The sequence below is a fragment of the Arvicola amphibius genome, chromosome 11 (assembly GCF_903992535.2).
Source record: "Arvicola amphibius chromosome 11, mArvAmp1.2, whole genome shotgun sequence".
Lineage (NCBI taxonomy): Eukaryota > Metazoa > Chordata > Mammalia > Rodentia > Cricetidae > Arvicola > Arvicola amphibius.
The window spans coordinates 71377722-71400882 of NC_052057.2; the positions used below are offsets into that span (position 1 = coordinate 71377722).

The 23161-nt window shown below is 41.6% G+C and overlaps 1 protein-coding gene across 1 annotated transcript in view; it reads left to right on the top strand.

The window, feature by feature from the left end:
- Ncoa2 (nuclear receptor coactivator 2) overlaps positions 1-23161 on the top strand; it is a 208246-nt gene that overhangs the window by 136390 nt on the left and 48695 nt on the right. Inside the window, 1 exon segment of the mRNA XM_038347228.2 lies at positions 1638-1810. Coding sequence (XP_038203156.1) covers positions 1638-1810 — 173 coding nt within the window.

Here is a 23161-nt window from a genome sequence, read left to right on the forward strand (position 1 = left end):
ACAACTAAAAGCATTATGAAAGGAAGAGTTCATACAGCTTACCATTGCAGAGGAACAAGGTCCATCGTGGCTGGGAGGTCAGGCAGGGAGCTGAGAGCACAAACTAGAAGTAGAGCACACTGTTAATTCTGAAAGCGTCCCCTCCTAACCCCACCTCCTCCATACCCACACTAGCGCCAACACTGGGGCCAGGTTATTCAAATGCCTGAGCACATGGGGGGGGGGGATTTCTTGTTAAACCACCACAAAGAGGGCTTTTTCAGACTTTTGATATTTTAAATGGTTTTTACAATGAAATGCCAACAGCACTTCTATAGATTGTGTGATAAAAAAGATTAGACAGGAAGCATTGGGAACGTGAGCGATGCTAATGAGGTCAGGCAGGTCCTTCTAACTCTGCCTCCACACGCCAGCCCTGCTGCAGGCATTTGTGCCTTCAGGGTTCCCAGGACTTCTGTACACTCCACCAGCTGCTGGCTCTGCCTGCTGCGGGCTCCCAGCTTGCCCTTCCTGCTTTGGAGCCCCTTGGGGAGAAAGCAGTTCTACCAGCTTTGGGGCCCCAGTTATGCTAGCAATGAGGGAGTCCCTTCCCTGTGATCTCTTAAGGTCTTTGTAACTCACTTCCCTTTCTCACCTCCTCATTTATGCTTTTCCCAGCCCAGGAGAGAAGGACTAGGGGAGGAGCCAGCATGGGGTCTGGACTCTTGTTGGCCTTTCAGCCACCTCCTTCCTAAAACTGTGCTTAAGAAACAAGGTGCACATGCAGAATGAGTCCTGGAAAACCCCGACCCTCTGCCCTGCCCTGCAGTAATTCACTGGGTAATCTTGCGGAAATCGTGGAACCACTATAAGGGAAGAATTGTGTAAAAATCATAGCTTAATTAACTTAAGAAACTAAAACTATTATTTATACTCTAACATGAGAACCCTGGATCTACAAATTGTTAACTCAAGTTTCTTCCCTTTGGTACTGTTTGGAGGTCATTAGTGGACTTCTTCAATGCGCCTAAACAAGTAATTGTATTATTTTCAAGAGGGTCTGTCAGATTCAGATGAGATTTTGCCAATTTCATTGTTTTTCTTCATCCACTACATAAAGATCAGCTGAACTTTGTTTGCACTTGCTGGTCATTTGGTCTGGACAGTTAACATGGAGCCCTGGGTCACTTGCCCTTTGCTCCAAACTGTACTGGGACTTGATACATTTTCTGATTAGATTGCAAACATTCTAAATAAATAAAAATTTGTTTTTATTACCTTTTATATTTATAAAAAAGTTATTGAAATCCATGTATTCCAATTATCATCACGTCAATTAAAATTTTAATTCCCATCTCATAATCATATCTTAAGTAAAATTTGAATTTTTATTAACATAATACCCCTTCCTTACCTTTTCAAAGTCCTGCTCCCTGTCTGGCAGTAAGCACCTGTGAAGTGCCGTGTTAGGCGCACATCCGGGAACAGCCCCACACAGGACAAAAAGAGAATTACAGACTGGTGAAGATGAATTTTTTTAAAGCCTACAACCCTTTAGGATGTTTTACGCCTTCGGTCTTAACTGCTGTCTGTGTTCGTGTTAGCAGTAGTTTAGCATGTTTATCAGCTTTTCTCAAATAATCCACATTCCTTCTTAGTCCCAAAAGGAGCACCGAGAAACGTAATCGCGAGCAGGAAAATAAGTACATAGAAGAACTTGCAGAGCTGATTTTCGCAAATTTTAACGATATCGACAACTTCAACTTCAAACCTGACAAATGTGCAATCTTAAAAGAAACTGTGAAGCAGATTCGCCAGATCAAGGAGCAAGGTAAGAGGACTCGGACGGCTTCTGCTCTCCATGTGTGAGGTTCCTCCAGAGTCCCTGGAATCTCTTTCTCAGGCCTAAATTATTGATAAGATGATGTCACATTGCAAGATGAATGAAAGTATCACTTTCAGGGGTTTTAAATAGGCTTTATATAAAATTCAGCCATTCCCTGAAGACCAGGGACATGGAGGCGAGCCGGCGATGGGACTTTCCATCTGGTGAACTCGGCTTGGTGCCCCTGGCTCTCCCCACAGCCCAGAGTTTTCTCAGCTTGCATAGCAAGTGTTTGGCGTAATTGCAAGTGAGGGGCCAGTCTATAATCCCTAAGTAAGGACACAGGAAGATGCGTCCTGTTTCAGTATTCAGCATCTGAGATAAAGGCACAGTCTGCTGGCAGTGTTTCTGGACTAGAATTTCACATCCTCTAATCCAGTAATTCCTTTCTGAAGTCAAACACGTCATGTGGCAGCTTCTTCCTTTGGTTTGCTTTTTCCCTGACATCATTTTATGCTTTTTTTTAATATTTTTGCCTACAGAAAACAAATTAAGAAAATAATATTTTTGAAAACACATTTGACTTTGTAGTGCCAAAAATAAATCTGAGGCATGTATGAACAGCGCCTTGGTGCTCAGGGCGGCGCATGCAAGTGTCCACATGCTGCTGCTTTCCTTCAGGGCTGGAGATGATTACCTCTTGAAATGCTTTTGATGCACCCTCCTGAAATTTATATTTAAAAAAAAAAACTGCATTTTATTTATGTAATAGTTGAAAAAACCAATTTCAGGAAAATAATGTCTTTGTCTTTACAGATGTCTGAGTCTCAAACTGTTTTCCCCTATGAATCATAAACCTTCCCTTTTAGCATAGTATCACAGTGTCACTTTCCATTGCTGACCATTGAACTCAGTCATACACATATAGTACAACACACACACATTCCTAATGTCAGTCCACTGAAAATGACCTGTTGTAGATTTCAGCTAACCTCTAACCCATAGAGATCTGCCTTCCTTTTCCTGCCAAGTACCAGGTCCTCTTTTTTTTTTTTTTTCTTCTTCAGCAAATGGATCAAACTATGTTCTTAGAATGATTTGGAGACTTGTTGGTTGAAGTACAACGGATTTTATTATTTTGGTTGCTGATGCCATTATCATAGAAAATATGAGCTTGCTGTTTCAGGTTTCTAAGAATCTTCAATACTTCAATTTTGTAATCATTTCATGTTGTAGTTTTATGTTTTAAAACAACCATAAACATATTTTCGACCACTGTGAAGTTCTTGCACAACTTTGGTAAATCCCCCTTCCTACCAGAAAACATGTTAAGACGTGTCATGCTGGTCCTGTGCCATGCCTTAACTATGGTGTTAATCACCAGGCATACACCACAGCCACCCAAGAAGCGGTGATATTGTAAACACCCTGCCACATAATATTCTCAAAGCATTGCTCCTGCAATTTAAAGGCAGTGGGTTTCAAAGTGAGAAGCAAAAGTTAAATGCCAAATACATGAAGGTTAAATAGCAAGAACACAAATATTCTTTTAACTTCCCAACTAATCTTATGCTTTAAGAATAATCCTACTTTAATAATTTTTACTAATCACATCAGACAGAAGCTGGCTATGCACCAGTTTCAGGGAAGGGTCCTTTGAACCTGTGCAGAAATCCCCTCAAATAGAATTGAGCGGTGACCACACCTGGGGACAGGGCTTCTGGAGAACGAGGTTCTGTGTTAGCTCACTCAGTCGACTCCTGCACTAGGGTTAGCCGATGGAGTTTTCTTTCCCACATTAAGCACTTTGTTTTTGAAAGCCTGGCCTAAGATCTTTGAACAGCTACGTCTTCTTCCTCTAGAATGAAAGTGAGAGAAAGGTAACTGGTGGTGGTTATTAGTACCTGTTTCCCAGAGCGGTTTTAAAAATTAAAAATTTATATAAAAAAAAAACTAGGGTCAGAGAACTCTCTGGGGATGCATCTGTTCGGGCCGTTGGCTTTATCTGTGTAACTGACAGTCAAGCAAGGTTCAGCAATAGCACAGAAGTCAGGCTTGAGGCCTTTGCTCTCCCCGTGTCTTCTCTGTCCCAACTTGTTTCCCCCACCAGTCAGCATCAAACCCAGCTACCATCTTTCCACCATAATCCAAACTTAACTTGTATTTAAGTCAGTCATACTTATCAACCTAAATAAAATGAATTCGGAGTTGAGAAGAAAATATCCATCATATAATAAGCCTGCCAGTTAGGTTCAGGGAAGTGTGCCATGCTAAGGAAGACTGAGGACACCAGGAGGGCGGGCCTCTTTAGTGTATGCGTCGGTCTACTGTCTTGGATCTTTCCCTCAATTCTCCGTAAACCTTGTACATTGAGGAAAAAGGAAAGGCACCTTAAAATGGCCTCAGGATAGTAATTTGGAGAGAGAATTACCAAATGTTTAAATCAATAAGCATTATTTCAGAGATAAAAGTTTATGAGGCCCACCTCTATCAGATGTGGTAACACTTGGAAGGCAGAGGCAGGAGGATCGCCACAAAATTAAGGTTAAAGCTTGGTTTACATAGAGAGTCGGAGACCAGCCAGAGCCAAATCTTGAAGCCTTGTCTCAAAGACACTCTGGAAGCACCATGTAGAAATAATAGGGCTTTGAGAACAAGGGTTTGAGGTTACTGGTGTGATCACCATTAAATTTGGGATCTATTTACATTGCTCGTTTCTGTGGACCCACATCCATAGAGCCTTAGTTATTAAAAAAGTGGGTAATAAAATGAGACTAAATTTTCTTTTGATAAGTTTTTATAGCAGCTTGTACTTTCTGTATGTTGTGTGCCCTGTTACATACTTGGGTTTGGCTACCTATTTAATACTCCAAACAGCCATAGAAAGCAGCAGTTTTATTGTTTTCTCTTTTCCAGATGGGAAACCTGAGGCATGGGATGGTTAATATAGCAAAATGTTCTTAAGGGAAAGCAGGGGTGAAATTCCGGCATCCTAGCCATAAACCACCTTTGGCTATTACAACGCTTCTTAGTATTGACGTATGGTGTTTCTTTGTCTTCTAGTGTAAATTCTGCCTTCTTTCTAAACTTAGAAAGGTCTGTCTTTAGTAGAACATACCTACTTTCTTTAAGTGGGGGTGAAGAGTGTCTATTGCTAAATTCCATAGAATTCCACAGTATTGATATTAGATTACTATATACATTATCATTTCATTTAGCAGAAAACTTAAATATTGTGTAGAAACTATATAGTGATTCCTATTGTTATTAAAACTATAATCAAAGTGTAAAATGGCTAGAAAGATTGAGAATTTTAAAATTGAAACCATTTCTGCTATTTAGAGTAATGTCTACTCTGTTACACTAAAGAAGTAACATTTCTTTTTTTTTTTTTTAAAGAAAACTAGCTAAAAGTGAGTTTTATTATTTGAAAATTATATTAGTCTATGGCATGGTAATACAGACCTGTAATCACGGCCTCTTGGGAGCTAAATGCCAGGTGATTAGGAGTTCACATGTGTTACATAGTGTATGTGATACATAGCCTAGGCTATATGAGACACTGTATTTTAAAAAAAATCATTGAAATCCAATGTGTTGTATTATATTTGGATTTCTTTATCAGTTAGTAGAGAATTGGTTTCAAACTTTTGTTTAAAGTAGTTTTGGTGACTATCAACAAAAATGAGGAGACGCATATCAAATATTGTGCTGATATACAGCTCATTTAAATTTTTCATTATAATCAAATTAGACTAGATAAACATTAGATAGAATGTGCAATTCTCGGTTCTACAAACATGAATTTTCTCTAATAGGGTAGCATCTCAAAATAAAGTAGTGTCTGGAGGCAGGAAGGGGTGGCAGGGACTTGTTGAAGTCAGCAAAATTAAGCCAGACATAGTTGTGCATACCCTTAATCCCAGTACTCTGGAACCGGAAGCAGGCAATCTGTAAGTTCAAGGACTGCCCACAGGGAGTACTAGGACTACCAAGGTCATGCCGCACAATATTTTGTTTTTAAAATTAACCCAGCCAGTTGTTAAGCACAGTCATCATTGATAACCATATATATGTGAAGGGCTGTTTAACAAGCAAAAGTAACAAATGACATTCAAGGTTTCTCGCTTCTTTGCTGCACTGCACTGTGATGTGCCCTAGAGGTTGTGCCTTGTGCCTCCACGGCTGAAGTTCCATCTGGTGGTGCCTGCTGTGCACCCCAGTCAAGCACAGTGGTGTGACATGGTCCACCATGAGGAGAATATCAGACCACAGGGCTGGGACACTATAGTTTTTGATTTATTGGTGCTTGTCACTCCAGACTTAACAGTAACTTCTAACTTCTTAACTGAGTAACATAGCATAAAAGTCATTTGTGGATCAACAATTGTATTTGTGGGTATGGTAAAACCATTATTTCTCCTGTCTTACTCAGTAATTTAAATGGAAACTAACCAGCAGCCATGCTCTTTCATCAGTGTAATCAGAGGGCAGCTACAGTGCAGATGTTTACCAAAAGTCAATGGAGACATTCTCTGAGAGTCAAATGGTTACATGATATTTACAATAATGAGTTTATATGTCATTCTCATTTGTAAATTATGCGCTTATATACCTTTATGCCTCTGAGAGGGGAATGTAGGTAAATCAAAGTGGAGGAAGTGACGTAGCTGTAGCTTTACAAGCAGTGTGCAGAACTGTTAAACTTACACTTGCCTTCTTGTCTGCTCTCTCCCTGCCCAGGGTTTAAAAAGCTCTTACTTAAAGCCAGCACAGTCAGTGTCACAGCTGTCACCAAACAACATGAACAAAACAACTGCTGACAAATCCCTTTCAGCAGTGGGTTGTCTGTAAGTCAGGCTTGGTGTGAAGGCTTCGTCTCATGGCTTATGCTCCATGTGATGAAACCTTGGAGTGATGGGCAAGTCGGCTGGAAGGGCTGGGTTCGTGAACTCATTCAAGTACTAAGTGTACTAAGGTAGGGTTCAGTGTTTTGGAGTACCTGTCAAACCTGCAAAGACCTTGGTTTAAGACTCACAGGAGACTGCAATGACATGTACTCTAACTTCCATTTTAACAGAAATCCCTTTTATACTACATACAGATTCTCAATTGCTAATGTTCATCCTGCCAACTCTTAAAAGTACTGGTGATCTTTAAGTGGTTAAAGTCAGCCAGATGCAAACCTGGGCTCACAGAGAATATTGTATAAATATTCTAGCTTACTCCCCAAGTCTAGTTGGTTGCATAGACTGAAATCATCTATATAATGCGCCCATTTAGAGAAAAAACATTATCAAAATCCAGTGACTCTGTTCTCTCTTTACCAGACCACATTCAGCTTTGTTAACAACTTGGGGTCTTTATTTCAAAATCTATTATGAGGGCATAATACTGCCTGCTTTATAAAGCTCTTGCAAGGGGTAGGCTTATAAAGGTTTACCTAGCGTTTGACACATTGGATGATTTCATTGGCAGTAATTTCAAACTCCACCAATTTGTGTGACATCTATACTTGGTGGTGTCATCCAGTAAATATTTTCTGTCAAAGGCCTCCACATTGTTAAGGAAACAAGTCATTCTTATATACTTATATTCTAACATACTTCTGCATGTTATCATTTTAAGACAATACTCATATCAAGTTTTTGTCTTTTTTCCTTATAAAGCCACAGAGAATCGCTGTCTCAAAAAAAAATTGAAGACTGTTTAGTTTCTGAGAGCCAGTCCGTGATCATGGTCAGCATGGCAGAGTGCCTGGCAGCAGTTAGGCTAGCATGCATTGGCTGAAAGCTTCAGTCCATACCTTCTCGTCATTCCCAATGGGCCGAAGCATAAGCACACAGTTTTAGGATTTTAATACTTTAGGATGTGAGCTTTCTATGAAGACATCAGCTGACTCTAGGAGAAAGTAGACTCCCTTGTTTCCATGATTGCCTTCTACTAGTGTGTAAGGAAGTTAATTCTGATACCCCATTTGGGGTGGATAAATAGATAGATTGAGTGATTGATTGATTGATTTTTGTCCAGTTGTAAACACTCATTACATTAAATTTTATTGAGTAAGCATTCTGAAGGGATGCTACTGATTGAGGGAAAGTCAATCATACAGAGGTATGGGGTTCTTTTCTGCGGTGCTTTCACTCATTTGGGAGGAAGAGCTATTAACAATTCGCTGCAGGACCATCAGGGACGGTGGAGACGATAAAGCTAGAGCAGTCTCCATGACAAGCCTGCACTAGCGTCAGACAAGGATTTCAGTAAGTAGGAAAATGTGGGCTTGGTACAGGAAGAAGCATGGTAAACAGGGCAGAGAGAAACCTGAGCAAGGCACAGGGGCACATGGTACCATGCAGTAAAGTGTACTGAGAGCAATATGCTATTGAAAATAACGTGAGCTGGGCTTCTGTCTTCAGCAGAAGTGGCTCGAGTTGCCTCCAGGTTTTCTAGAATCTATATAGGGTCTACTAAGAATAGGCAATGGTTAGGGTTTATTGAAGGCTTGGAGGTATAGGAATATATAACTAACAAAACATAAAATGTATTATTTACCTATAATAAATAATGAATGCTGTTTTATTAAAACAAATTTTCAAGCCATACATGGTAGCTCATCCTTAAAATCGAGGCTACTTAGAAAGCTGGGGCAGGAGAATCGTGATTTCAAGACCCGCCTGGACTATGTAACAAGACCCTGACTCAATAATAGTAATGAGACTGACCGACAGTAACAACTGATTTTAGTATGTTTTCATAAAATGTGAATGGGGACTTAGAAGAACGAAGATGATATTGTAGGGGTTAGACACGGCACATACAGGCTGGAAAGATGGCTCAGAGTATTACCTGCTCTTCCCAAGGTCCTGAGTTCAATTCCCAGCAACCACATGGTGGCTCACAACCATCTGTAATGAGGTCTGGTGCTCTCTTCTGGCCTGCAGGCATACACACAGAGAGAATATTGTATACATAATAAATAAACTTTAAAAAAAAGAATTTCCTTTAAAAAAAAAAAAAAAGAAATGGCAGATACAAGAGTAGCAGTCAGATAGACCCACAGTGAACTGGACAGAGGTGAGAATGACAGACAGGCCCAGAACACTCATGTGTACACTCAATCCGTGACATTTAAAAATATGAAATTTTGGGCTGGAGAGATGACTCAGAGGTTAAGAGCATTGCTTGCTCTTCCAAAGGTCCTGAGTTCAATTCCCAGCAACCACATGGTGGCTCACAACCATCTGTAATGAGGTCTGGCGCCCTCTTCTGGCCTTTAGGCAAACACACAGACAAAATATTGTATACATAGTAAATAAATAAATAAATAAATAAATATTTAAATGTGAAATTTTAGATTACTTCCATTTTATTTGTCACTAATGACTTAATGAGGCAATTATAGGCACACATAGAAAGAAGACTGGGCCAGCCCACTCATTGCTAGTCCTTACCTCGGTTCTGACCTACCAGAGCTTTCTGGTAAGGGCACACATATTTCCTGACATTGTTTATCCCAGTGCTGTGCCCATCAAGGAGCTGAATCAGAATGGCATCCATTCCTACTGCCTCTGTTGCCTGAGCTGAGAGTAGTGGCATCACCTTGTGCCCCAGGCAGGGGTTATTCCCTAATTTCCCTGCCCACCCAGTGATCCAGAGTGATCATTCTTCTATGACCCCACTGACTGTCCGTGTAGCTATGATGAGTCCAGCACAGTGGCTCTGCCCTCCGTCTCTAGCCAGCCCCTTATAGCCCTAGGCCTGAGGACAGACTGAGCTGGTCTTTCTGCCTGGAAGGTTTCCCTCTCCTTCGCTGGTGCTCAGTCGGTAGGCTGTTAGAGCACAGTGACTGAAAAGAGGGTGACCAGCATCACTGCTGGCAGGGGATCATGCCTTTGTGTCTTGTCCTCCTTACCTGGACTGCCTGTCTCCTGCTTCTGCGTACTGTTCATTTTCAGCTTTTCATAAAGCATCTATCAATTACCTAAACAAAATAAGATCACCTACTTTGCTACCTCATGCCATTTCTGTTCGGGATAGCGTTATTTTGATTTTGTGTTCCTCTTTTTCTTCCAGTTGGTTGACCTAATTTCTGTTATAGTACTAAGATAAGGTTTGCTATGGTTTATGTAAAATAAATATTTGTGAAATTATTCTGATGCCTTTGATTTCCAGGGGGTACCTAGTGAACAACACAATGTAATCATCCTGTCCCTAGGTCCTCCAGCTCTGATGGGTGGTTAGTGCCCCTTATTTCACTTCACCTCTGAGCATGGTTGCTCTGTCCTCCAAGCATTCTTATTTCTCTTGTTTCCAAAGGAGCCCACAGCAAGGGTACAGTGGTGCTCCCCGTAGTGCTCCTCCCTGTCATGTCCTCTCACAGGTGACTGCCTGTGGCAGGTTTGGGGTAAAGAGGAATGTGATGAGGGTATTTCGGGAGGAAGGCACAGGCGTGTGGATGGGAGGTCGCAAATGGTGCCAGTGTTCTCCAGATAACAGCACTTCGTGTGACCATTTATATTTAGGGGACATAAAGATACTGGAAACTATCGTGGCACAGTTGATCACAAAAGATATAGAACATAAAATATAATGGGTATTATAAGCAAGAGATACTTTCATGACATTAAAAAAAAAAAGAACTTGCCATCTCTGTGCCAATAATGGCACTTAAGCGGCCGGGCCCCCACTCACTCGAGCCTTTGTCAGTGCAGGGTTGCAGGCTGTTCTAGAAACCAAAGCCGGATTTCAATCAGGAAACACGTAAGCATTTCAGATAGCTATCTACAGAGACCTTAGGAGACATGTTCAAGTTGTCAAAGCTTTAGAGATTGATACACTGCTGTTTCTTTTCTCAAGCTGTGTAAATAACCAACTTTTATACTTGTACTAATGAGAGTCTCTTCTTCTAATTATATCATTTTTGTACCCTATGAAATGTAGGTTCATCTTTATACTATATGGAAATTTTATAACTCCCTGTCTGTAATTTACCTTCACCAAAAGGCAAAGGTCAGCTGCCACCATGGAGGTGGGTGGCCATCTGGGTGGCTTTTTTGTCCTATGTATGGCTATCTGCACACCTTGTCTCCTCTCAGTGTCACAGGAGAAAGACTCAGGGCTGGGCTGCACTTGTCTAAAGCAGCCACACAGAGAAGAGATCTCTACCCAGTTCCCACGCCCATGTCTCCAGTGAAGGGTAGTGAGCCTGTCATCCAACCCTGTTCTTGTGGTTTTGTCAGCCATTTGGGGGAAGTCATTCTGAGTGAATTGGTAAGTATGGAATCAGCTGTGGCTTAGGGTACTCCAATTACTTAGAAGAATATTTATTACAGAGCTCTGTTTTAAAGGATGGTATACATGTTCAAGGCAGGTCAAGTTTTCAAGTAACATCCAAGAACAAACACACATGCACACACGTTTTAAAAAAGTCCCAAGAAAGTAGAATGTTGTGTATCGGGGGAGGGGAAAGTATTGATACTTCATCAAAAAAAAGTTGCAACCCAAGCTTTGTTTTAGAGTGTTAGCTTTGTTCCCTTAGTTAAAGGAAGGGCTCGTCTGTTTGGCTGAAGCTCTGTTGCCTCTTTATTTTATCTGTCCGTCTTGTTTGTGCGGACTCACAGCAGGTCTAGCCGTGATAAGAAGCCATACGCTCCCATTTCAAGAAGTATATTGGGGACAGTGCAGACTTTGCTGACAAAGCACTGTGATCACCCCAGTACTCATTGCCTAATTGCCAAAAAGTATCTGCTTGTGAGTCCAGGATTGGGTCACTGTCTACCAGACCATAGTGTGCAGTGACTTTTCAAGTGCTGCCTAGAAATGGCGTGCTAAGATTTCGGGTATTTATGATGAGATTTTCAGTATCTGTCACAGCATGAAATGGTGCCTGCATTCTATGCCTGTGTTTCTCCTTTTTGTCACATTGTTCACAAGAAAGCCGCTACATACCATAGTTACACAATGGAGAAGTGGCTCGGGCAGCCTGCTTTCCGGACTGCTGTTCAGAGTGCCTTGGACAGGTTTAGTGTTCAGCTGAACCTGTTCATTGCACATCTGAGCGTTTTGTCTTATGTAGATAAAGAAAAATGAAATATATAATGCCTGTCAGCATGGCGCCCTCCCCATACTCCCTACTTATGGTCAATGGTGGACTTTTGCTTGGCCATTTCTGGGTATGTTTCCTCTACTTCTCTGGGCCTGAAAAGCTTCTCAGTATAGTAATGATTCCTTGTATATGCCTGTCTACACAGACAGATGTGTGCATGTCACTAAATGAAAGATACCAAATGTTATACTTAGCTTTTTACATCTGATGTGGGCTAGACCTTTCATAATTGGCATAATCCTCCTAAACCACTCTGAATTAAGCTTTCCTTTGATAGACCATCTTCAATTTGAAGATGTTCTATGTCACATCAGGAAAGAAAAAATAGTATCAGGGAGCTTAAATTATCAGAGGTCAGAAGAAATGTAGTAGTTTTGTTTCTTAGATTGTATAATGTCTGATTGAATTTGTGAGTCCATTTTTTCCCTCTCATACTTTCTTAACTAGCAAACAGTCTTCAGCCTAAGAACTGTTCTTTTCTAAGATTTATTTCTAATCTAATAGTTTGAAAAAGGAGGTGCTTTCCATCAAAACAATGTATGTTTTGTCTTTTGGGGAGTGTGTGTATAAGCTTCCTTATTACACAAGATGGAAGAACTAGGCACCTGTGGCTTCTCGTTTTACTATTGATTTAGTGGCTCAAGCTTTCTGAGAAATGAAGGGGTCCTGTCTCTCTTTGCTTATGTTAGCCTTTATAGTTAAGTGAGCTGCATGTGTTTTTCTTTTTTAAATCCATAATTTATGAGCTTAACTTTGGAAATTTAACAGATTATGTTAAATCTGTCTCTCACACAAAATATTACAATTTTTTTCCTTTAAAGTAAATTATGTTCAGTAAAGTATTGTCCCAGTATTTGCTGTAACAAATTTATATGTTCAGTATTATTATTGATAACTAAAGAAAAGTTACTGTTTTACTAACTGTGACTTTAAATTTATTCATAGAGAAACTATAAAAATGTTACAATAATAGCAATATCTCAGAATCTGCAAAAATGTGCTCTTAACCACGGGGGTTTGTAATACTCTTTCCTCTCGAAGAAACGTGTGTCTATATATAGCAGAATTAATAAACTGTCCATTCCATTTTTAAGCCTGAATAGTTTCAGATTTTGCTATAAATTTTTATAACACTTTGGGAGTTTCTTTTTATTTGTAATTTGTGAACAGCTCCTTTAGAGGTGTGTTTTTCTAAGGCTGTAATCATACATGCAGGATAAAACTGCTTGGCACCTGTTTTTTGTAGAGCTCAGTGTCCACATGCAGTATTTCCCAATGCCTAACAACGCCCTGGGAAGCAGGGGTATTTTGCAAGTGATTAGGGGTTGCTTTGCTGAGTCAGCAGCACCTTACAACATTATGGTAAGCTCAAAAAAGATTGAGGTCCTGTGCTGACTTGTTCTTGGGGAAACCCTGTGTGCAACCAAATGTTTTCCTTGGCAATTGAAAGCTGACAACAGCCACTATTCTCTTTTCTCAAAAGCATGCTGCTCACTAGTGTCATGTAAAAAGACATCAACAGCGCATCTTGAAGAAGCATATCTGAGACAGTGTGTGGTTTTGAGAGTCGGGTGAACTCAGGTGACAGGAGTCCAGCATCTCCTGCAGTCTAGGCTGGAAGTGTGGAGAGAAAGGCTGCCTCCTTTCCTGCAGGGCCTCTGACAACTGATCTTCCCACCCTGTCATATCTTCAGCCACATTGTCTGCCTCACCTGCAAGCTATCACCTGGCAGGCAACATTTCCAAACAGGCTTCTTACCTGCAAGCTGTCTATCTTTGCTGAGGCTACACAGGTTTTAAAATGTCCTTGGTTTAGAGTCTAGATGATAGTTTTGTGTGCAGTCATCGAGCATTTGGAAGCTTGAGATTTTTAAGACTCAAAGGAAGAATGCATTTGATACAGATTATGTTTTTTTTATTTCATTATTAAAATGGTTGTATTTTGTTGGGAAATCATCCCTTATGGCAAACATATGTAAAACAAAAATATCTTTTAGTTCATTTAAGCATATTAATTTATTAGGGACAGCTTCATCTATGGGAGCATATTTTCCTGCTCATGGCTACTGAACTGTGATGTGTTCCCTGACCTTTCACCTTCTGAGAGATTCTCTTATGGCTCAACCATGAGATAGCCAGGATAATATGGTCTGTACACCTGCCACGGTGTGAACCCTGGAGACTGAACTGTCACTCTTTAAGATAGTTGTTCTGATTTCCCAACAGTGGATCGGCTGCTGAGCAGTCCATAGATCATGGAACCATTGTAAAACCCCAGGAATTACAAGGTGCAGTATTTTTCCCTTGGACTTTTTGCTGGAACATAGCATGCATGTGAAGGAAAGGATTTGGCTTTAGAAAAGTGGTGATCCCAAATTGAGGAAACTCTGTAACGGCCTTAATCTCATTTGGCCTCAGCTGACAAACTGTGGTGATTTCTTTGCCTTTAATTTTGCTGGGCTCTGAAATAATCAGTTTCCAGCAAGGTCCTCTCTGCTTCTCTGCCACCTGGTTAAAGCATGGCAGTCTCCAAATCACTTGTTTGCTCTGCGATTGCCTGCTGTGTACAATAGTTGTGGGCATTTTCTTGATTTGGTCAGTGCACCTTCTGTGTCAATTAGTTAGAAAGAGTTTGTGCCATAAGGAATTAAGAGTCACCTCAAACATTGATTCAGTACACCCTTTTGTCTTATGTGGTGCCTACTGAGAGAAGACTTAGTGGGACTTCCTCCTAGGATGTCCTGGGAAGTAGGTTTATTGATAGAAGGCCCATGTGGACATTATCTCCATGCCATTTCCACCTTTCCCCTCCACACTGTTTTACCTCTGCCCTTACTCACTGTAGTGATGTTCTCTCCAACCACAGTTTGCTTACCAAAAATCAATGCATACAGAGTATGATTTCTTTGTTGTGTGAAAAAACAAAGCAGATAGGGCTGGAGAGAATTTGGCTCATCAGGTAAAGGTGCTTACGATTCAGTTACGATTCACCAAACCACATGGTGGAAGGAGAAAACCAACTCGCACAAACTGCCCCGACCTCCACACTGTACACACATTCACAGATACATACATAACAAATTAAATAACATTTTTAATTTTAAAAAGACAAAGTAGAACACCTTTTCACTATTCATTCCTCCTTTCTTTCAGTAGAAAGTGTTTTCTAAGCTGTGTTTCTCTACAGTGGGGTGTAAATTCACTTGTCTGTCCAGTGTTCATAGCCGCCTCCTCATGCATGGTGGCACATGGCCTTAATTGCAGCAATCAGGAGACAGACAGGTGATGTGAGGTGGAGGCCAAGCTAATCTGAATGATGAGTTCCAGGCCAGCAAGAGATTCATAGTGAGACCCTGTCTCAACAACCCACCCCTCCCCCGCAAAAATCCTTTTGTGAATCAACGAGAAAGTAAACATGGAAAGGACAGGGAAGGCAACCTCAGATGCACTGCGCAGGTCACTGGGCTGTGAGAACCTCTGCAGGCTCTGTTCTCATCTCTGCTAGGTGCTGTTCCTCTAGGCTCTTGGTTTATGTCTTGGTTACCACCTTGCTGAGGTAAACCAGACAGTACCGGATTTCTGGTTACTAAATATTTGACTGTGGAAGACTTGTGTGCTTGCATGTTGTAAGAGTTTCTAGAAAACTAATTGTAGTGATTTGAATCTGTAATCTCTGCATTCACGCAGAGTTTAGAGTTAGCCTGAGCTACAATGGGTACGATCTTTATAGAAGAAACCCCCTCCCCACTGTGTGACCTGTGACCCTGCTGGAAGTAGATTCTAATGAACAGTGGTCCTCTGAGCTCCTTTCTGGGGAGCTTTGCTATGGGGAATGGGATGGCTTATCTCTCTCCTTCAGTGTGTTGCTTTCTCTCCTCAGATGATATGATTTGACATAATTTGATGGCTTAGGTCTCTAAATTGGATGATTCTGTGCTTAATGATTAGCTTTTTGCATTAGGGGCTTTAAATTGGGAACACCTGCTTTTTGAACCACTCAGTAGTGAGTTCTTCCTGTGTTTGTACAAAGGCTGGGGTGAGCCAACTAGGGATAGACAAAAGTTAGCAGAAGAGAGGGGAGGGTCAGCCCCCTCCAGTGTTATTAGGATCCAAGGAGGGAAGCAGAACTACTCCTTAGTCAGGAACCCAGAGTGATGCCATAGAGTGAAATCAGAGGAGAGATGCCCTGAGGGAGAAGACCCTGAGAGAAAAGCAGGCTGCTCTGTGGAAAGCTGACCCAAAACTCTGAGTCAAGAGCCTGAAGCAGTGAGGCTCCTTGAGAGTCCCAAAGGACAAATGAGGGTCAGTGCCAAGGTGGTTCTCATTGTTCAGGGACAGTGACTTCAGTTGGGTAGTATGAGGTCAAACAAGGAACACTTGGCTTCCTGGAAGAGCTGACACTGGACTAGGTAGCAGAAATGGAGTACCCAGCCTTCCTGCCTTGCCTCCCTCCTTCCCTGCATCCCTGTATCCTTATGCTTGCCTTTACTAGCTGTATTCATGGGACCCAACTTCACTGTTGTCTTTGAATATACAACCTGATTTGAGCAACCTTTCTAGGGATTACAGCTCTTCCTGTGGCTAAATAAACCTGCTAGAGGTTCTGAACCTTCTAGTGTTGTGACCCCCACCATAAAATTATCTCTGTTGCTCCTTTCTAACTGTAATTTTGCTGCTGTTATGAATCATGATGTAAATACCTGTTTTCCTGTGGTCGTAGGAGATTCCCAAATGGGGCATGACCCACAGGTTGAGAATCGCTGTACTTGATAGTTCTTGGATATGACTCCTAGCTTTGGGAAGGACAAGAAACTGGCATTGCTAGTTTTTACACTAGATTTCCTGCAAAAATAACCTCCTTCCCCCACCTTTCTGTTCTGGGGATTAAATCTGAGGCTTCATGTGTTCTAAGCAGTTCTACTATTGAGCCCATTCCAAAGCCCAAGGTTTGTTTTTTGTTTTTTTTTGGGGGGGGGGTTCAAGACAGGGGTTCTCTGTGTAACAGCTCTAGCTGTCCTGGAACTTGCTCTATAGACCAGGCTGACCTCAAACTCACAGACTGAGTGCTGGAATTAAAGGCGTGCACCACCATTGCCTAACAAGGTTTATTTTCTCAAGAGTTGTGCCTGACTAGGAAAGTCTATGTTCTAATAAGAAGCCCGTAATACCTAAATCACTTTGTTATATATGTGGCTTCTAAGATGAGAATCTGGTTAAATATAATCAGTTTGTTCGGATCTTACCCTCTGAAACTTAGCTGTAGGCGACTTCTGGAATCTTTTCTTCCTTAGGAGTGCTCTCCCCAGTGGCCCTGCAGGAGTTTGCCTTTCATTATGAGTCCAAAACTTGGTCTTCACATACACGTGCTAGAATACAGCCCAGCTCTGCCAAGCATGCTCCCACGGGGTCTGTGGGTCCTGGCTAACTTGAGTTAACTCCGGCCCTGCTGTTGTATCATGTTGTCATGGTGTTATTGAGCGCCTGTTGTGTGCCAGGCAGAGCAGACCTGATGTCTTCAGAGCCTGGGATGAGTGGGGCACTGGCGTGGAGCAGCTCCCGTGATAGCAAAAACAAGAGGAGGCTCAAAGTTGTTGAAATGAAGCTTTCTGCAGTGGGCGATTTGGGGGTCCTCTGAAGGTGGCGGGGTGGGCCTGCTCGTGGAGCAGTATGGAAACAGTGTACCAGTCTTGGGAAGACAAACATTCCTAGTAATGGGGTTTTCCATGGTGATGAGCAGGACAATGATTTGAACAAAATGTTTGTATGACCTTTTCAAGGTTTTAGAAATAAATAACTTTTTCAAGATTTTAAAAATAACTTTTTAGCCCAGCGATGGTGGCACACACCTTTAATCCCAGCACTTGGGAAGCAGAAGCAGGTGGATCTCTGTGCGTTTGAGGCCAGCCTGGTCTGCAAGAGCCAGGACAGGCTCCAAAGCTACAGAGAAACCCTGTCTCAAAAAACCAAACCAAAACAAAACAAAAAAAATAACTTTTTATATCATTTCTATTTTATTCAGTCTAATGCTCTTCCAACAGAGCTATTGTGGCCATGCTACTATCTAAAGTTTTACCCATTTATGAGTAACATTTGACTATTTCTATACTATAATTTTGTGGACCTTACTTTTGAGTTAGCATGCGTAGTTTAATATTTTTCCCTTATGTATGGGTGTTGATCGGCTGTTGTTCATGCAGTTCCCACGGAGGCCAGAAGAGGGCATCTGATCTCCTGGAACTAGAGTTACTGTTTGTAAGCCCCTGTGTGGGTTCTGGGAACTGAACCTGGGTCCTCTTGAAAAGTAACCAGTAGCACGTGTATTTTAAAGAGATTAAACGTTTTTAAAGAAAGAAGTTTACGTTTTCAATTTGGTCTGTTGAGAGGCTGCCTGTTTTCTATGTCCCTTCATCCAGTTTCATCCTGCCCTTTCATATCCTTTTAACCGAAAACTTTCCTTCCATTTCTTGTTCAGATAGCTCATAAAGCCTTCACTAATTGCATTTGTGTTTATTTTGAGTGCGCATGTGCCAGGCACACATGTGGATGTCAGTGGACAGCTTGTAGGAGTTTGTTCTTTCGCCATGTGGGTCCTAGGGCTCAGACTCGGGTCATTAGGCTCGGTGCTGATGGTGCTGAGCCATCTCCCTAGTCCCAAATGGAATTGAAATAAGAGGTTGCCGTAGGTGTTTAGCCTTTGCTTCTTACACTCCTACTGCAGAAAATGAAGGCACAGACTCACTCATGCGATCTCAGCAAACAAGTGGCACACACAACCACAGATCCAGGAGTGGATGACGCCATGACAAACCTGATGTGTGTTTGTTGTTTCTTGGTTTGTTCCCATATAGAACTTCTAGGGCAATGTGTATGGGCTTTCAGTACCAGTGTGATTTATTGCCCACCTGATTTGTTTTCGTTTGTTTCCGTTTTCTCTTGTGATCATCTTTAAGCTCCTTCAGGGCCTGACCAGTGCCACACAAGATTGTAAATTATCTAAAAGAGATTTTGTGCAAATTGTTAAGCTCTCAATGACTCGCAGTGAAAGATGACCCAGTGTCCATTTATCTGTCCGTGAATCCCAGCAGGTGGTATGTGAAGTGTTATTATAGGAGGGGTATAGTAGCTGTTGGGAAAACAGGCAGGGTCCAGCCAGTTTTGCCATGAGTCCTTAGTAACCTCCTCTCTTGATAAGTGCACTATGCTGCCTTAAGAAGATTAGGCTGGCTAGTTTGATGATAACTTGACACAAGATTTAGTGATTAGAGAGGATGGACCCTTAATTGAGAAAATGTCTTCATAAAATTGGGCGTTGGCAAGCCTGTTGGACATTTCTCCATTAGTGATTGATGGAGGAGGGCTAATTTTTAATTAGCTTTTACGTCGAGGATCTGCACCCAAATTGTGGGTGGTACCATCCCTGCCTGGTGGTCCTAGGTTCTAAAAGAAAGCAGGATGAGTAATCCATGAGTAGCAAGCCAATAAGAAGCATTTATCCATGATTTCTGCATCAGTTCCCGCCTCCAGGTTCCTGCCCTGCTTGAGTTCCTGTCCTGGCTTCTTTCAGTGATGAACTACAATGTGGAACTTTAAGCCAGAAAAACCCTTCCTCCCCAACTTGCTTTTTGGTCTTGGTGTTTTGTCATAGCAATAGAAACCCTAACTAAGACAGAAGTGAAACCAAGTCCTCTCTCTCTCAAGATGGGTGTCAGAGAATATAATATGGTGGAGTGGAAATAGCCTTGAAATTGGTTGAGTTTTCTGGGTTTGTGGGAAGGGAAATCGTGATACGCTAAGTAGAAGCTCGGTGTCGAAAGCGAGGGAGGCAACTTGGGGCTTGGGTTCCTCCCACTACTAAAGAAAGTGCAGCTGCAAGTTTTTTAATATGCACGGCAGGAAATTTCAGCAGCGATGATATATAGTGCATTAATGTTAAAAAGATAAACACATTTGGAGAGCACAGGAAGGGCCTTGTGTTTTTATGTTAGCAGAATGCTTCCTAATGAATAAGAATGTGCTGCTGGCTTCACAGCCATATGGCAGCTTTTCTAATTTTAGTTGGATGCAGATGCATAATTCTCTCATGTTACCTTCTAGAGCCTTTGAGATGCTGCTTAACTTTTCTCGTAATATTTAATCTATAGTGCTTGGCCAGACACCGCCTGTCACTGTTTCCATGACTCCCTTCTCATGCATGGGTCTGCATGGGTTGCACTGCTGCCTGATTTGGAGTCACTGAAGCCAGCTGGGTCCCAAGTGGAGCCAAGGTGGAAACTGTGCGTGTGTTCTCAGTAGAATCTTAGGGTTGCTGAGGAGGTGATGAGATGCCTGTTTGACATCAGTCCACTGAACAACTGATAGGTTTCTGAGTGAGTGCTTTTACTCATTTTAAAGCAGTGGAATTAATTATAAAACCTGTACACTGTGTCTGGTTCGTTTTAGCCAAAGATTCTGATGCTTTAAATAACTTGGATTCAGTAGAAGCAGTTACCTTCATGCTTGGACTAACGTGAGAGTCTCTGAATTTTTTAATTAGCTTTCACGTCAAGGATCTGCACCCAAATGTTTCTGTTTGTTTAATGCCTGTGGATTATCCTTCAGGAGACAACATTTTCACAGAGTGGCTGCTGTTTGTTGAGTTCTGTCTTTTTACAGCTAATGTTCATAAGTTTTCTACGGTCTCTTTAGATTATTTTACTTAAAGCCGACGAAGGGTGAGCAGTAGCCTCTCCCAGGATGGCGCACCACCTTGTCCCTGTAATGGGCAGGCAGCTTGTAAGCAATCCCTAATAGCTGCCACTGTTCTGCCGGAGTTAGAACTGTCCTGTGGCTACATCCAAGCCGTTGCTGCACTCCCTGTGAAGGGAAGGGCCCTCTGTTCTGGCAGTGTTTTATGGAAAGACTGAGCTTTTATGTTTCCATTGCACTTGGCTAATAAACAAATACACAAGACTAATGTATAAGCACAAGTATACTACCATAGACCAATAAGTAGACCTTAGAGGAATGTGTAAAGGCCTTTAACAAAGCAAGACCACTTCATAATTCCCAAATAGCTCATATAATTTCTCGAGAAATAAATTATATTTTGGCTAGGTTATATTTTTGATTTATTGCTGTTCTCACCATAAAATGGGAATTTTACTTTTAAATTTATGCCTATACATGGCAGTGATATAAAGAGCTGTTTAATCCAGCCACTTCAAAGACATGTTTTTTCTGTATTGTTAAGTCAGTTTTATTTCTAGAGATCAAATGCCCCACCTTTTCTTTTGTCCTCAGAGAAAGCACGAATAATAATTACTTATGAAAAAATATGGAATTTAATATTAATGATTTTCCCCAGTTTGTGGTATGACTCATCTTAACACAGTCCCTGAAGAGATGGGATTTGTTCTTTGCTTTGAAACTGGAAATCTAATTAATTGGTATTGGATTTCTGGAGTGCAGGCAAATGGAGAAGGGAGCAGGCAGGATGTCTCCCAGCAGCCACCCAGGAGGACAAGGGTAGTCAAAGGCACTGGAAGGGGAGCTATGGAAGGGCTCTCCAGCCGAGGTTTGGCATTTGTAAAACAGAGCTGTTAAATAGCTGTTTTATAATTTTCAAAGATCTTTTGGAGAGCAGAAAAGGAAAAGGAGAGAATATGGCTCTCATTGTTACTCTCTCAGGTCGAATTTTTTATCTGAAAAGAATGGCTGTAATGGCTAAGGCACAGCAGGGAGACATGATGAACTCAAAGCACAGAGGGGACTCTGGAATCTAAATGTTAGCCTCCCCTCTCCAGTGTTATGATGAGATTTCATAAGGTCGTGATCATGTGAAATCTGGAGCCAGCCTTCCACTGGTGCCTCTACCAAAGGATATTTTTATAGCAATGTATTTTTATAGTTAATGGATGCAGAATATAGAAATCTAAATATAGTTCATGACCGCTGAGAAAACTGCCTAATTTAAAATTATTAAGCGGTATGTTTTAGTATAGTAATGCTGTACTTACAGAAGTATAGACATCTAGGGTTGAAGCTTATTTTTACATGGTACATACAAACTTAGCATGCTCGTCGCTGCACTGCTGAAATACAGCAGTGTGTCTCAGAGGAGACTTCCTCCTCCGCCCTCCCCCAGCTTCCTCCCCCTTTCTCTTCCCCTCCCCCTCCTTTCTCTGCTTCTTCCTCCCTACCCCTTCTGTTCCTCTTATTTAATTTCAAGGCCGAACTGAACACTGAACAGAAGTACCCAAATACTATAAATTCAGTACAGGTTTGATTTTGATTCCAATCAGTGAAGCCATGTTTCTGGATGTTTTGTATCACTTCATAGTATTGGTTACTTTCATTTTATAATTGAGAAGTGGCCCAAGCATAAATTCAGTGCAGAGCTAAAGAGCACATAGCACATTGTTTAGAAAATGAATGTGTTCCCATTCATTTTCAGTGTGGGACTAAAAGGCTGGCGTCTCCCTGGCTGGCTTCGTTTACCTGATGGTAAGCAATGAAAGTTCTCGCTCCTCAGCATAACTCCCTTACCATTTCTCAGTACATCTTCGGGTCACATGTTCCACTAATACAACTTCAGCTCCACCTTGGGAAATTATTATTTCACTTTTATTCATCATTTTCAAGGTCATTTGACAACAGTTGAAAATACTGGTTTTCTGGCAGGCGGTGGTTGTGTACACCCTTAATCCCAGCCCTTGGAGAACAAAGGCCCCTCTGTGGCGTCCACAGCAGTTCCTACTGCTGCCCTCTCTTCTACCACAGCCCTGTCTCCTCACAACAGCGAGGAAGGCACCTGACATTCATGGTAACATAAATCTGAGGTGTTTTTTTTTACACTAATTTTTGTGCTCAAGTTCAAGTAGTCATATTTTATTGTATTTAGGAACTATTGTGTTTTTAAGATTAAAACTTTTTAGGGGCTGGAGAAAAGGATTCACAGTGAAGAGCAGATACCTAGAGCTGCCAGTGATAGGTACAGGGGTCCCATTTAATGAGCTCACTCTGCCCCCAACATTAACTTTACTCAAGTGTCCCTCTCCACCTCCTCTCTCCCTCCTCCTTCTGTAACCTAGAGCCTCAGATTGTACCACTAACCACGTGCCAAAGCTAGGTCCATTATTTAAAGGAATGAACTGTGAGAGAAGTTGAGATGCATTGAAATTTCCTGTGTCCAGACAAATGATTCCCTTTAGAACTAATTCTCTAGAAACCCTTAACCATGTCCCTTAACCTGCCTATCTGCTCTCTTTCCAGTC